General features: G+C 34.1%; 1 protein-coding gene across 12 annotated transcripts in view; it reads right to left on the reverse strand.

The window, feature by feature from the left end:
• Positions 1-268: 268 nt before the first annotated feature.
• The window catches only part of SNCA (synuclein alpha), a 145,682-nt gene continuing 131,713 nt past the window's right edge, over positions 269-14,237 (reverse strand). For all 12 annotated transcript variants that reach the window (XM_043438843.1, XM_043438836.1, XM_043438834.1 and 9 more), the window contains 2 exons: positions 3,057-3,140; positions 269-868 (listed from right to left, as the gene is read on the reverse strand). In XM_043438843.1, the coding sequence (XP_043294778.1) occupies positions 836-868; positions 3,057-3,140 (117 nt within the window). In that variant the 3' untranslated portion in view covers positions 269-835. The remainder of the gene's footprint in view (positions 869-3,056; positions 3,141-14,237) is intronic.

A 14,237-nucleotide genomic window follows, 5' to 3' on the forward strand; every position in this document is an offset into this window, starting at 1 on the left:
ATCAGCTTACATCCCCACCAACAGTGTAGGAGAGGAACTCACTTTTTTAGTATAGCCTCTTAAGGTACTAGCACATATCAAAACAAACTTTGGACAGTGTTGCTTCAAGAAATTTCCTCACTAAAGGGTTAAAATTTCATCTCATCTTTTTTAAACACCTCTAAAATTCCTCTTCCTTCAAATGACTGCTAAGAACTTTAAGTTAGTTGTGTTAGTTCTTATTTCACGTTGTTTATAAGCATGGTTTTATTATTAAAGTGAGAGGGGATAAAATTTTTGTAATGAGATACCATTTTATTTTAATTTTCACCATTTATATACAAACACAAGTTAATAAAACATACCACAAAACAGTAAAATTTTATAGTTAATATTTATAGGTGCATAGTTTCATGCTCACATATTTATTGTATATATTAACAAATTTCACAATACATCATTATTCTTTAGAATCATTAAAAGACACCATAAAATCTTATAATCTATGATAGTAAATCACTCACAATTTTTCAACAGCAACAAAAAAATAGTGAAGATTTAGAAATAAGTGGTAGTCACTTAGGTGTTTTTAATTTGTTTTGACATTTTATATTTGAAGCCACAATATCCACAGCACACAAAGACCCTGCTACCATTTATTCAGTGAGAGGGAAGCACCGAAACGCTGAGTTGGTGGGGCAGGTACAGATAATCCAATCACTGCTGATGGAAGACTTCAAAACACACTGTGAAAACTTTGAGAAAAATGTCATGACTGGGCATGTTGGAACTGAGCTCTTGTACAGGGTGGAACATCTGTCAGCAGGTCTCAGGAAATTGGGAGCAAAGATATCTCTTAGGCTTCGGGTTCGTAGTCCTGATACCCTTCCTAGTATAAGGAAAATCAGAAAGGCAACATGAAGTTTAGTATAAGTGACCAGTAATCAAGGGCTTCAGAGAAAATGGGATAGGACATGGCTTGCCATTTTGAAAAAAGGATATAACAGTTCCAGAACAGTTCTGGAACTATTCTCCTACATCCAATACAATTTTCTTTTTAATAGTTTCATCTGACTGTCAAATACAAAAGTAAATTAATTAGGGTGGTAGTCAGAATTAGATATCTGAATTCTACTTCCAGATGTGCTGTTTAACAATCTATGACCTGGTCCTGTAGAACAAAGTAGCTAGTCTGTCTTACCTGACTCTCATTTTCTGCAACTAAAGTGTGAGAACCAAATCAGGTAATTTTTTAGAAAGAAATTAAGACACTTAAAGACAAGTCACATTTTCTCTCCTTTTACTTTCCCAATTGGAAATTTCATCTTCATCTGCAGCTTTAATTATTTCTATTTCAAAGCTCCTCCTTTCCCCTACAATATTTGAATAACACGTACAATAAAAATATTAACGGTCTTAACCAAAGAGGCCAAATTAGTCCTCCTAAAGAACAACTCTAATAATATCAGGATCCTGCTAAAAAACAAACATGTTTTCAATACTCAAGCTGCTTTCTGAATAAATTACAAACTTAAATGGCTAGCTTTTTCTAGTATTTCACAAGTCATCTTGGACAAATCTCTGCAGCCTTCATCTGTCACTATTCTCAGAGCCTGAATCACATTTAATTACTCACTGTTCCTCAGACATATCCACCTGGATACCCAGGCATGTGTGCCTTGGAGATTTTCTTATGCTAGGATGTCCTTCCTTCATTTTGACCTGTCACATCTCCCACCTTTTCCCACCCACATCACCACCACCCCTTCTATAAAACTTACCCTGATTGATCTAAAAAAAAAATTCTTATAAAATACTAACTTTGTGCATGATGCATATTTTTGCCCCTGTGATGCCTCATGCATAAAAGGCAGTAATGTTTGTCAAGGGTATCATGATAAATAAATGAAGGGATACATTTGTATTTTTTTTTAATCAAACATACTAACGTGTAAACTCCTTGTGTTCTTGTACTAGCAAATACTCTTTTATTCTCTATAGTGTTCAGCATTGTGCCATGCGTTGGGAGCTCAAAAAGTTTGCTCGGGATTTCCCATAAGATCATACAGAAAAATCCCAAATGAACTTCTTGGCCAACCCAATATAAAAAAACCCAGAATATTGGTAAAATTAGGAAAAAAACAATTTAGTCTGTTTCTACAAGTGGGAGATTATCAATATACTTTTTAAAAATGCAATAAGAATAACCCTACTATAACACACTTTAACTCAGGTTTTAATGGTGATGTCTCGTTTTGATATCAACATAATATTGTTCTCACAGAATTAGTGCTCCCTCTTCTATTTTTTTGATAAGTTAATTGACATTAATTGTAATTAGTTGATATTTCTTTAAATGTTTGGCAAATTTTACCAGTGAAGCCATCTATCTAGTCCTGGAATTCTCTTCATGGCTAGGTTTTTACTTTTTTAATAATTCAATATTTTTGTTAGAAATCTATTCAGATTTTCTATTTCTTCCTGAGTCAGTCATTCATCTAAAGGTATTTTCTAATCTCCCTTCTGAAACATTTTCTATTAAAGAAACTTTAAATTATGCTGTTTAGAATGCTAGACTGAAATATATACATTATTAAAAACCATGCATTTATCATATTTCTACTCTATAATTTTGATTTACTTTTACTATGCACACATCCAGCTGGAAATGTATGGTCAATAATAATTATGTTCTCTTGGTAATTAGTTGATTTCTCTTAACTTTCCATTTTGAGATTTGTTTTAGAAGGTAAAGTTTCTAGTAAAATAATTCTTTAATGTAGGGATCAGCAAACTCTTTCTGTAAAGGGCCAGGCTGAAAATATTTTAGGCTATGTGGTGCACATATGGTCTCTGTCACTGCTGCTGCCTTTTTTAAAAATAACTCTTTACAAATGTAAAAACGATTCACAGCTTGCAAGTTATCCACATGCTAGACGTCCTGGATCTGGCCAACTTGTGCATCTAGAGAGTAAGGTAAGGGAAATCTGAAGGTGACAGACTTGGGGTACTGATTATTAGACCCAATCTGAACTTTTAAGCTTTCTGTTTGGAGTTTTATATGTATAAATTCCTACCTCAGAAGGCATTTCATAAGCCTCATTGTCAGGATCCACAGGCATATCTTCCAGAATTCCTTCCTGGGAAGCTCCTTCTTCACCCTAATATTTAAATGAAAAACAATCAAAGATTATGAAGAGGTACCATTATTTACTTCTAAAAATCACAATCATATTTTGAAAAAAATCTTATACACAGTACTGTCAGGGATGTGGTAAAAAATGGCACTCTTTAATATTACTGATAACATTCTAAACTATACAGTGCCTCTGGTAAAACATTGAGACATTGAGGCTGCACATGTTATTTACCCTAAAAATGTATGATTTTTTTTTTTTGCCAAGTAACTTACCATTCAGAAAACAGTCCAAAGCTAGAGAACAAAGGTGTTTTTAATAGGATCAGTGACAGAATAAAAAATTCTTAACCTAAATAGATGATGAGATAGAAATATCATTCAGCTATTCAATAGATAATTATGAAAGCATCTATTACTGTGACATAAGTTATATGAAAATAACCTCTTTTATAATGTTTAGCAGTATGTAAGTGTTGTATATATTACAGATATAATAGGTAGAATTCAGATACAAAGGTGAAACAGACTGGAAAAAGGCACAACAAAATATTAAGAGAACTATTTGTTGGGCAGTTATGCATATATTTTTGTAATCTTTTAACTTATATAACAATTTATAATATAAAAGCATACATATTTTGTACTTTATTTCTAATGATGGCAAAGAAGCAAAAAAACTGAAATTTCAAGATTGAAACTGTACATATTTGGAAGAACAAAAATCAAATATTTGGTCAGAGGATACCACAAATTCAACCTGAAATGGTCATGGTTTTATTACTGTTCTTCATTAAGTAACTTTTGTTGCTTATTCCAGAAAAGGAATTATATAAAGGAGTCATTGAAAATTGAAAAAGCAAGGAAACAACATGAACCTATATAGAATTACTCAAATATATCAAATAGTCCTTCAGTCAATGTGGCTTCTATTTAAAACTATGCCTGATGTGGGGCTTCCCGGGTGGTACTTAAGAACCTGCCTACCAATGCAGGAGACATAACAGAGGCAGGTTCGACCCCTGGGTCAAGGAGATCCTCTGGAGGAGGGCATGGCAATCCACTCCAGTATTCTTGCCTGGAGAATCCCATGGACAGAGGAGCCTGACAGGCTACAGTCCATAGGGTTGCACAGGGTCAGACATGACTGAAGTGGTTTTGCACGCACACGTCTGATGTAAATAACATCTCCCCATGTCTTCGTCATGTGAATGACTGACAGGGAGAGGGATAAGGAAATGGCTGACAGCAAGAAAAGGTCAAACTAAAGCCTGTTCTTAAATTAGCAGGGCAGAGAATTTTATAGGTCATCCTCCTCTGCCCAACTCCTGTTTAATTGATCTAAAAAGTCCCAGTAGTTTACAAATGAAATAAGGTAATATAAACCTTCCCTAAAATATTTTACTTCTAAACATGGAGTAAAGGTGGTGTTTTCAGTATTTTACCTTTTGGTAATGTCAAGAATACAAGTTCTGCTGATTGGTGGTTAGATATAAGGAGTGTAATATCAAAAGACTTGAGTTAAGATCCTAGCTGCTAAAGCTTCCAGATCTTTCATGATGTTGGGCATGTTTCTTAAGCTTTCTATAAGCATCAAATAGCCTTGGTAATAAAATGGGGCAACAATACCATTTTTTCATTGGGAGGAGCCAGTGACATCATTATCCCTCTCATTAGCATTTAGATTAACTTTTAGTGATAGTCAAGTATGAGGATAATAAGGTAAATTTCCCATTACTATCATTTTAAGCTCTTAGAGCTTTATTTCTCTAACCTAATTTGTTTAAAGATTTTGATACAGACTGGACAAGTCAATATGCAGAACTGACTTGCTTTCTACCACAAATAAGATGTTAATTGAACAACTAAGACTGGTGAATGTTATGTTTATGTGTGTATATGTGTACTTGGGTGTGTCTGTTGCACCTTTCAAAGTTCATCCAAGTAATGAATTCTTTGGCTAGACTGATCATGTATTGGGCTCAAGTGAAAACCACCCCTATTAATTTTAAATAATGATTTACTTAGGTTGCAAGTATTTAATAACTGCTTATTTTTAAGAGTTGATGCATTTCTGACCATGTATTTACCTAATGCTTAAAATTACACTTCAAATATCTATAGTTTTTAAAATAAAATATGTCACTTGTGGGTCAGGGCTTGAGAAACAATAGATATAGTATTAAAGAGGCCAAGTGATGAGGCAGAAAGGAAGATACTTAGGTAAATGGGGAAAAGTGGAAAAAAATGAAACAAATACCAAGATGGTCAATAAGTATCAACATGTCATAAGAAGAGGCCTATATTTTCAGATATCGTTATTATCTAAAGGAATATATGTTGATTTCACAAGTCTGACCACTAAGACTTTAAATGTTCTTTAGAGAATAAGACTATTGATTTCGTTAAAATAAAAACATGTTAATATTAATAAGCTATCATTAAGATATTTACCTGTATTACATTATATGAAGTAGAAACAGCTCATAGATATCCCTGAGGCAGGATATCCTTAACAACATCTTCCCAATAAAATTTGGATTTAAAGAGGTTTAGTAATTTGCTCAAACTAGCAGAGGTGACTCTAGACTCTGTGCCGTTAACCACTATCTTGAGCTACTTCCCTAAAAGAATTTTGGGATTCAAAATGTTTTATCTACAGATTGTAGAAACTGAGCAACAGGAAATTCTGTCATATCCCTGACTATGCCTTGACTGTTCCTTTAGGACCCAGTTAACAGTCTGTTCCTTGTAAACAAAATTGTCTCATAACTTGATTGCTGAAATCCACCAAAGAAGTTTATTCACAAGCATTGTATGTTCTATGGGCCCTCTGTACCCTTCATACTATAAAAGTTTACCCAGAAGGGAAAAAAAACAAAAAGTATTAGTCAAAACACAAGTGAGAATTGCCTTTGTTTATCAAAAGACTGGTAAATTCTCTAGTGTGTATTAAAAAAAAAAAAAAGAAACTAGTGAGGGTTAAGGAAATAGTGGGGATGAAGTGGCAGTATAAAAGATAATTACTCAAAATTCTTTAAAAATAGGGATTATGATGCTCAATTTCCTATTTTCTGTCCAGTCTTGTGCCGCAGTATAATTTCACTATCCTACCATATCTTTCACACATAGCCTGTTGGCTCTAAATATTCATTAAAGTGCTACCCAGGGGTCAGAATAGGATGGGACAGTATGAGGAAAGCACAGCAGAGGTAGGAGATGGACTGCATAATTGGAAGCAAGGAATTGGAATCAGAATCGACCAGGAAAAATGTGTCACAGGAAAAGCATCAAACATGTATCTTGCCCTTCTGGTAAAAACTGTACCCTAGGGTAAACAAACAGTTGATGACCACAGGTTTTCTCTATATAGATAGTCTTTTCTTCTAAGAAAGGAATGATTAGAATTTATCACCTTTTTTACAAGGAATCTAGGCAAGGATCATTAATGGCTTGCCAATGTGACATGAAGAGATATAATTGCATACGTGTGCCCTGATGGCAGATATATCAACACCTATAAAAATATCTTTGCCAAACATTAGAATTTCATTGAAATCTAAATATCACTAGAACTGACAGTTTACAGCAAATATAAGAGACTGAAAAGCAAGTTCACATCATTGGATGCAATCAGCAAATTTTGGACTGTGGGAAATGATGCAGGACAAGTAACTACTTCAACAAGTAAATTTTGCAAGAAAAACAAGTTTTGGGAAACCTATAAAGTGGACTTGAGAGAGCATTAGAAAATTACAATTTAAGAATCTTATTTCAGTCTTATTTGGAATCCTAGTATAAGAAAATGGGAAACAATACATGAGAGGGGAGAATTTCAACATTGCTTTGGATATTTAATTAAGGAGTTACTGTTTATTTTTAAAATGTAATATTGAGGTTTTACTTAAATTCCTTAAATGAAAAAAATAAGCAAAAATTTTTAGATCAGAGAAGGTATCTGGGTATTTGCTTGGAAATTATGTGGTTTGGATAGAGAGAAATGAGTAGGCTGTATAAGAAACAGGAATCTATGTGATGGTGATTGGCTGCATTTCAAGGGAAGCAGGATATGTACCCTAAAATGTGACACTTTGGCAGGTGGATTACTTGAAGTGAAGGCAGTCAAGGCCCAGCAGACTCAGGAGTAGCTTTTTACCTCCTCCATAACTGCCAAAAAGAGCATGGATTAGAGGCCTGTACCAGAAAGAGCTCTTACCAGAGATAACTTTATTTTTTCTTTAATCTGAAAGCTTCATCTGCATGGCAAGGCAAGCATCTGATTACCAAACATCTGTTCTTCTCATCTTCCTGTGAATTGCCCTTCTCCCTTTTGAAACTCTGGCCCCTATCCTATTCTTTAGCTCAGGGTAGTATATAAGCCTCAATTGCCTGACTGCCTTTGAGTTTCGTCTTTGTGTGGCTCCCATGTGTATAAAATCAAATTTGTATTTCTCCTGTTAATCTGTCTTATGTCAAAATTTAGTTACGAGACCAACCAAAGAACCTATAAGGAACGAAAGGGAAATTTCTCTTCCCCAATAGCCTGGCGCCCAATGTGGGGCTCTCCTTTGGCTGGACATCGTTTGTTCCACGGCTGCTGCAGCTGAGAGATCCTGGAAGCTCTGGTAGAAGGTAAGAGTCCTTACCACATCAGTTTCCTGGATCTCTGCCTGCAGGATGTGGTGGAAACAAGAGCAAGGAGAGTTCTTTTCTTTTTCTAGATTTAGATTAACAGGAGAAAATATTTGTGTGAACAACTATCTTTGGTATAGTGACTCTGGTAAAGATTTGTTATGAATACTCTTGTTTTCTTTTGTCTTTTGTGCTGTTTGTCATAAAGAGGAAAATCATAGGGTTGAATACAGGCACAGATCCCATAAGTTTGTTGTTTAAACTGGTCTCACAGACTGGTGAGTTCATTGTTCTCACCAGGCTGGTGTCTCAAGAGACAAATTTTGTTGTGTTTCCCCTGTATTGAAAAACAACAACAACAGATAAAGTATTCTTTTTGTCTTGCTCAGCCACATCTGCCTGTTTCAACTTCCCTTTCCTGTTAAGATTTGCAGAGAATAACTGTCCAGATCACTAGGCCCAGGGTATAAAGAATACTTATGTAAATCTTGAAAGCCAGGAAGTGAACTTAGCACAACCACTTGGGATAGGTGGTAGGCCTGGCTTCACTGCTCCTTACAACAACTCCTACTTTTCCAGGGCCCTGTAACTGGGTTGGGTTCTGCTGGCTTCAGGCTTTCCTATGCACTGCAAATATATTCTGGTCCCCTAATGCAAAGAATTGGTGTTTATGGATGGCAGTAGTTTTAGTAAATTACAAAGTCCTTTTACCTCCACTTTCACAGATTTAGAGAGGCATTAAAAAGATTAGTTGCACATTCATAGTCCCACTTACAGGGACTCTGATTCGCTGCTAAGATGTATTCTCCCGGCCATAAATGTTATTTTGGATATAATGTAGTTAACAGAGAAAACAGTTCCTGTGGGGAGAAGGGGAACTCTTAAAGAAGAAACAGATGGCCCAGGCCCTCCTAAATAATCAGGGAAAGGATCAGGTTGAGGCCAGTATTCAGGGGCTAAGAGAAGCAATAGTAGAGGTTTTTCCTCCTGAGGTGAGTTGGTCGAAGATTGAATTGTACAGTCAGGGGAAAAAAAAGAAAAACATTAAAAAAGTTTATCCAGAAGTTTAAAAGGCACACAGCATTAAATCCTGAACTCCAGAACATAGAAATCTTTTGGTTTCCATCTTCTTTGGAAATCTCCTTGATATAAGGGGGCAAATTAAGATAATGTATTTGAGTGGGTGAACCAGCCATTTGATATCACTCAGGCTGCAACCCAACTCTTTGAGAAATTAAAATCAACAGTCCTTGTCTAATAAACCTTCATAAAACCAGAAATGCACCTCTAGAAACAATGCAAAATACACCTATCTTTTACCAACCTCCAAACTTCCCCTTTTGATCTCAAAATTCTTGCACACACTGTAAAAGATCAAGACATTGAAACAAGTGTAAAAAGAAGGAAAGTAGTAATTATTCTAGACTTTGGATAATAAACACACTCCAAAACTCCTTGGAGACATCATGCATTCTTTGTCCCTTGAAGAAGTAAAATCTTCCGTATCTTTCAAATGTAAACACCCCAGGGAGATAACTAATACACAGCCCACAATCATCTGAGACAGAAGTATATAAGGGGGAATGGAGAAAAGGTTTTTGAAAATACAAACTGCTATAAATTTTCCCTTCCTCAAAATTTAATCCACAGCTCCCATAAGATTACTTGTCAAGGACAAATACAAATCTTAAAAGTCTTGTCCACAAAAATTAGTAAAATGCTTTAGCCACTTGAGTAGGTGAACTTCACTTGTTTCACCTTCCAGAGACACAATTTGGATTCAGTTGTTACTTAGGAACTAGTGACCTCTGTTCTGTTGTATCTGATTCTTGGCTACAATTTTGGGATGGAAGCTATATGTCTACTAAAAATTGGCACTTGCCATCTACCTCTATAAGGATTAAATCACGTGCTGCAGCACCTGCTGATTTTCAACACACCCTGAAAGGAGTTCAGGGTGGCGAGCAGAGATGAGGCAGTCTGTGCTCTGGGAAAACTCGGACAGGTCTTTAGATAGATTTTTTCAGGAGCCAGTTTTTATTACGCCCAATTCTTATACCTCCTTATGCCTAGAAAAAGCACTAAAATCTTTCATGGTGATGACTGTTCCTTGTGACTAGCAGAAAGCTTCTGAAAAATATGTGTCTGATTGTATGTCTCTCTCCCTTCACCAAAATCACATATATACTGACTGTTCCCCTGCTTCTTTGGAGCAGTTTCTCAAAGCTATCTGAGGTGCTGTCTCTCAGACTTGCAGTACTCATTCTGCCCCAAAATAAAACTTAACTCGCACATCAGGTTGTACATTTTTTAGAAGTTGACATATAGTATCTCTGTCTGTGTATTTATATATGTCTATAGATGTATGTTATGCATATGTGATATTTTTCTACCTCTGGAAGGTATTGCCACAATTACTTTGTTTAAAAAAAAAAACTGACTTTAACTGGCTTAAAGAAAAATATGCACTTATTAATTTGTAAACCCTCAGAAATAAGACACTAATCCAAATGCTTTCCAAGTTCATGTGGTCTGTGGTAATCTTTGATAAATAAAACTAGTTTAAATTTGTCAGTTTAATTAAAATAGGCATATCTTCAGAGCTTTCTACTTAGGTTTACTAAAAGTCAAATAAGCTCATATTATCTCTGTTACAGAATTTGTCAGAAGGAAAAATAACCTAAGATGATGGCTTGCTGCTTTAATGTCTCATGAAATTTTATGAGTATTCTAAACATGGTTATTAAAAACAAGAGAATTAAATAATTGTAACGGAGATAAAAATTTTAAGTGAACTTTTCAAAAATAATTATGTTTTACTATATGTCCTAAATCTCTTTTGTAATTTAGAGTTTTGCTATATTAAGTTAAATGATGGAAATTCATTGAGGTCATTTCCAAATAAGATAAAAGAAATATCAATTATTGAACATAGGTTTATCCACTTTTCACTTCTTATTATAGAAAAATTAAAGATATTTGCATCTGTCAGTAACATGAAATTTGTACCATGAGAAAGTGTACGCTTCTAGAAATTATGCAATATACTCCTAAAACACTAATCTATGGAATAGTAGTCTTACAGTTCACAATTTCTTACTTAGTTTTCATTAGATATTAAGATTTCCAAGGCTTAAGAATTATAATTAATATATGTAATTAAAACTCTGCCAGAAGGTAAGATGTGTCTGAGAAAAGGTATGAAGTATAGAGATAGGATTTATTAAGGGAAAAAGACTAATTTTGTCCTAATTATTTCTCTTATTTTCTGCTTTTTCATTTTGAAACTAAATGGATGTACAAAGTTGAGGAGAAAAGCGGGGAGGGAAGAAGAAAAGAGAATTTTGCCTTGTGTGGTTAAGTGGGTAAAATTCAATAAATTTATAAATCTTTTTAAGAATAAGCTTTAATAACAATTAGTATGCACATATTTGTGTAAAATTTTCTTTCATCTGTTAAAACAAGATTTCCCTAGACTACTGGTCTGCCCTTCATCAGATTGTGAAAGGTTTTCATTACCCTTTTAAGTAATCTGACTAGAATAAAGATTCTATATTTTATCAAAAATCATTTATTGTGCTTCATGTTATATTACAGGTATTTGATTACTTAAGAAAACTGAGTCTTCTCTATTAAAAGAGCTCTTTTTTTAACAACTACATAACTTTCTGTATCTGCCTGCAAAGTATTTATTATATCACAATGACCTATGATCCTATTTGAATTCCCCAAATCATACTCTAAATGAAATATTTTTGCCCTAGAAATAATTGGCATTTTTAAGAGTGTCCCTGAAATAGCACTAAAGATTTATTCTCTCATCTTTTATGTGTGTGTGTGTGTGTGTGTGTGTATATATATATATAAAGGATGTTAATGTTTATTTGATGTTAAATTTCATGGTAAGCATTGTCAGGCAGGAAGTAATACTAAATCTTTAAGTTATATTTCTCTAGATGTACGTTATTAATGTGTACTCCAGAAATTGTGTACAATTCTTAAAAATATTATATGCAATGTTTTCAGTTATAATTCCAGTTATTACCTAAAAATGTCGCAAAAAATAATCAAATTTCCTTATCAATTGCATTATAATGAATTCTCATCAAATCTTTAACTGTGATTTGTTTTTTTCTTTTGTGATTAACAAACACCTTCTGTTTTACTCTAATGCTTTGGGAAAAGTGTACCTGCGAAAGTGCTTCACCTTTAAGAGAACTCCTGGAAAGGAATATAATAAGTACTGATTTCTGATACTTTCTAATCATACCACTGAATAGACTCAAGACTTCAAAAATAAACTATGGTACCAATGGGAAAAGGTGGGAGGGAAGGGATAAACTGGGAGTTTGGATTACCATCTACATATTACTACAGATAAAATAATCAACAAAGACCTACTGTATAGCCCAGGGAATTATACTCAATATTCTGTAATAACCTATATGGGAAAAGCATCTGAAAAAGAATAGATACATGTATAACTGAACAACTTTGCATTATACCTGAAACTAACACAATATTGTAAATCTACTTTACTGCAGTATAAAATAAAATTTAAAAAAGGATTTAGATAGGGCCCTGTACCAGAAAGAGAGCTTTAACCAGAGGTAACTTTCAGATAAATTTTATTTTATCTGAGAGGCAAAGCAAACATCTGATTATCAAACATCTGCTCTTTGCCTCTTCCAGTGAATCTCTTCCTCCTCTTTGAAGCTGCAGGTCCCTATTCTTTAGCTTAGGATGGTGTATGAATTTCAATTTCCTGGCTGCCTTTGAATCCTGTATCTTTGTGGGGATCCCACATGGACAAAATTAAATGTCTTTCTCTTGGCAATATGTTTTATGTCAATTTATTTATTAGACCAGCCAAAGAACCTAGAGGGGAAGAAGGAAAAATTTTTCTGCCCATTTTCCATCTTTAATTCTTGTAAGTTTTTAAAAGTATGTGTTCATTTCAATAGCTTTTCTGTTTTTCTGAATATGATTATTCTAAATTTCTCAACTCCATAGTATTAATATATATTTAAGCATAGTAAAATATTTGGTAACTATTCCAAGAAAATATAACAAAAAACATTTCAGAGAGTCACTAGTTATAACTTTACCCAGATACCTGTATATTTACTGTTGTATAAACCTACCTCTAAAGAACTGAGTGTTATTCAGAAAAATCTCAACATAGTTCAACTCATTTAGAACTGTACCTAAGTATGCACTGAATGCTATAAAAGGAAACTTGAAATTTTGTATTTTATGGGTATTAAAGACTTGTTTTTAAAACAATCATATTTGATACTGTGAAATGCAGCTTCTGTTCATTTTTAGCAGAAAAGAAAAAAAAAATACCAATGTAACAAATGTTGAACACCTTTGAAAAAAACATTCTGTTCCCATTTTTATGTTAATGACGTATAAACTCAGAACATGTTAGGGTAATAAAATGCAGGATAAAAATATCTGGATTATGATATTTGCCTGCATGTTTAGGAAGAGAATCTGTGTTCTATAGGTTCTATAGGGTAGTAATATAAAATGTGGTAAAATAATACCTTTATTCTCTCTAATAATACCATTTCCAGAATATCTCTGGCCTCCTTTTAAAAATGGGATTGCTCTAAGGATGCCAACATACTGTACGTGTAGTATCTCACCTCTGTCCACAAACCCTGGAGATAAAACTAGTTATCAAAAAATATTAGAGTGGTACAGCCCTCCAATGCTAATGAGCAAAGATACAGACTTATAAGAAGCTGCATGGAGGAGAAATGGTTGTGACTGACCTTTCCCACTAGGACACAAACTCATGTTATTTTTTAAATGGAGCTCTTCTGTCAAATAGCTGATACATAACCAATTACCAACTGACGCTTGTCTAGCTGAATTCTCTATAAAACAAGTCATAAGATGAGACTTAACTCATAATACTTTATAGGAAACAAGCCAAGGAAGACAGAGAAGCATATCAGCTTAGGGAGATAGACACAGAGGATCACTCAGCCCATTCAACTAGTCTATTCCTTTCAACTCAGTTACAGACAGACAGGGCTAAGAATTGCATTATTTGTGTAGTGAGTTAGATGTAAAAGAGAATGAGTAAGCGGAAGGGCAAGGCATTGACAAGAATTAGAGTGATAGACCTGGTCTAGTCATAAAGACAAAGCTATAATTACAGGATTTTGAATGTTTTTGCATTGTTATTTCAATAGAGCAGTATTTTAGATTTTGTTGAACTTTTCAAGAAGAAAACAATTTCAAGTTTTTAGAACATACTGCCAGGTTATGCTTTAGATCTCCTAGTCCATAATCTTTCCATGAGCTTTTACTACTAATTTGTAAAAGATATGGTCTAAGATAAAAAGAAAGCACACATACACACACAACTCTAGACCACTGATTATCTCTGGGGTTATCTCCTGAGACCATCTTAAATCTCCTAATTAAAAAGTGTAGCTGTAGCACATCATTTTCATCACAAATTGCACATGCT

This window comes from Cervus canadensis, chromosome 19 (assembly GCF_019320065.1).
Source record: "Cervus canadensis isolate Bull #8, Minnesota chromosome 19, ASM1932006v1, whole genome shotgun sequence".
Lineage (NCBI taxonomy): Eukaryota > Metazoa > Chordata > Mammalia > Artiodactyla > Cervidae > Cervus > Cervus canadensis.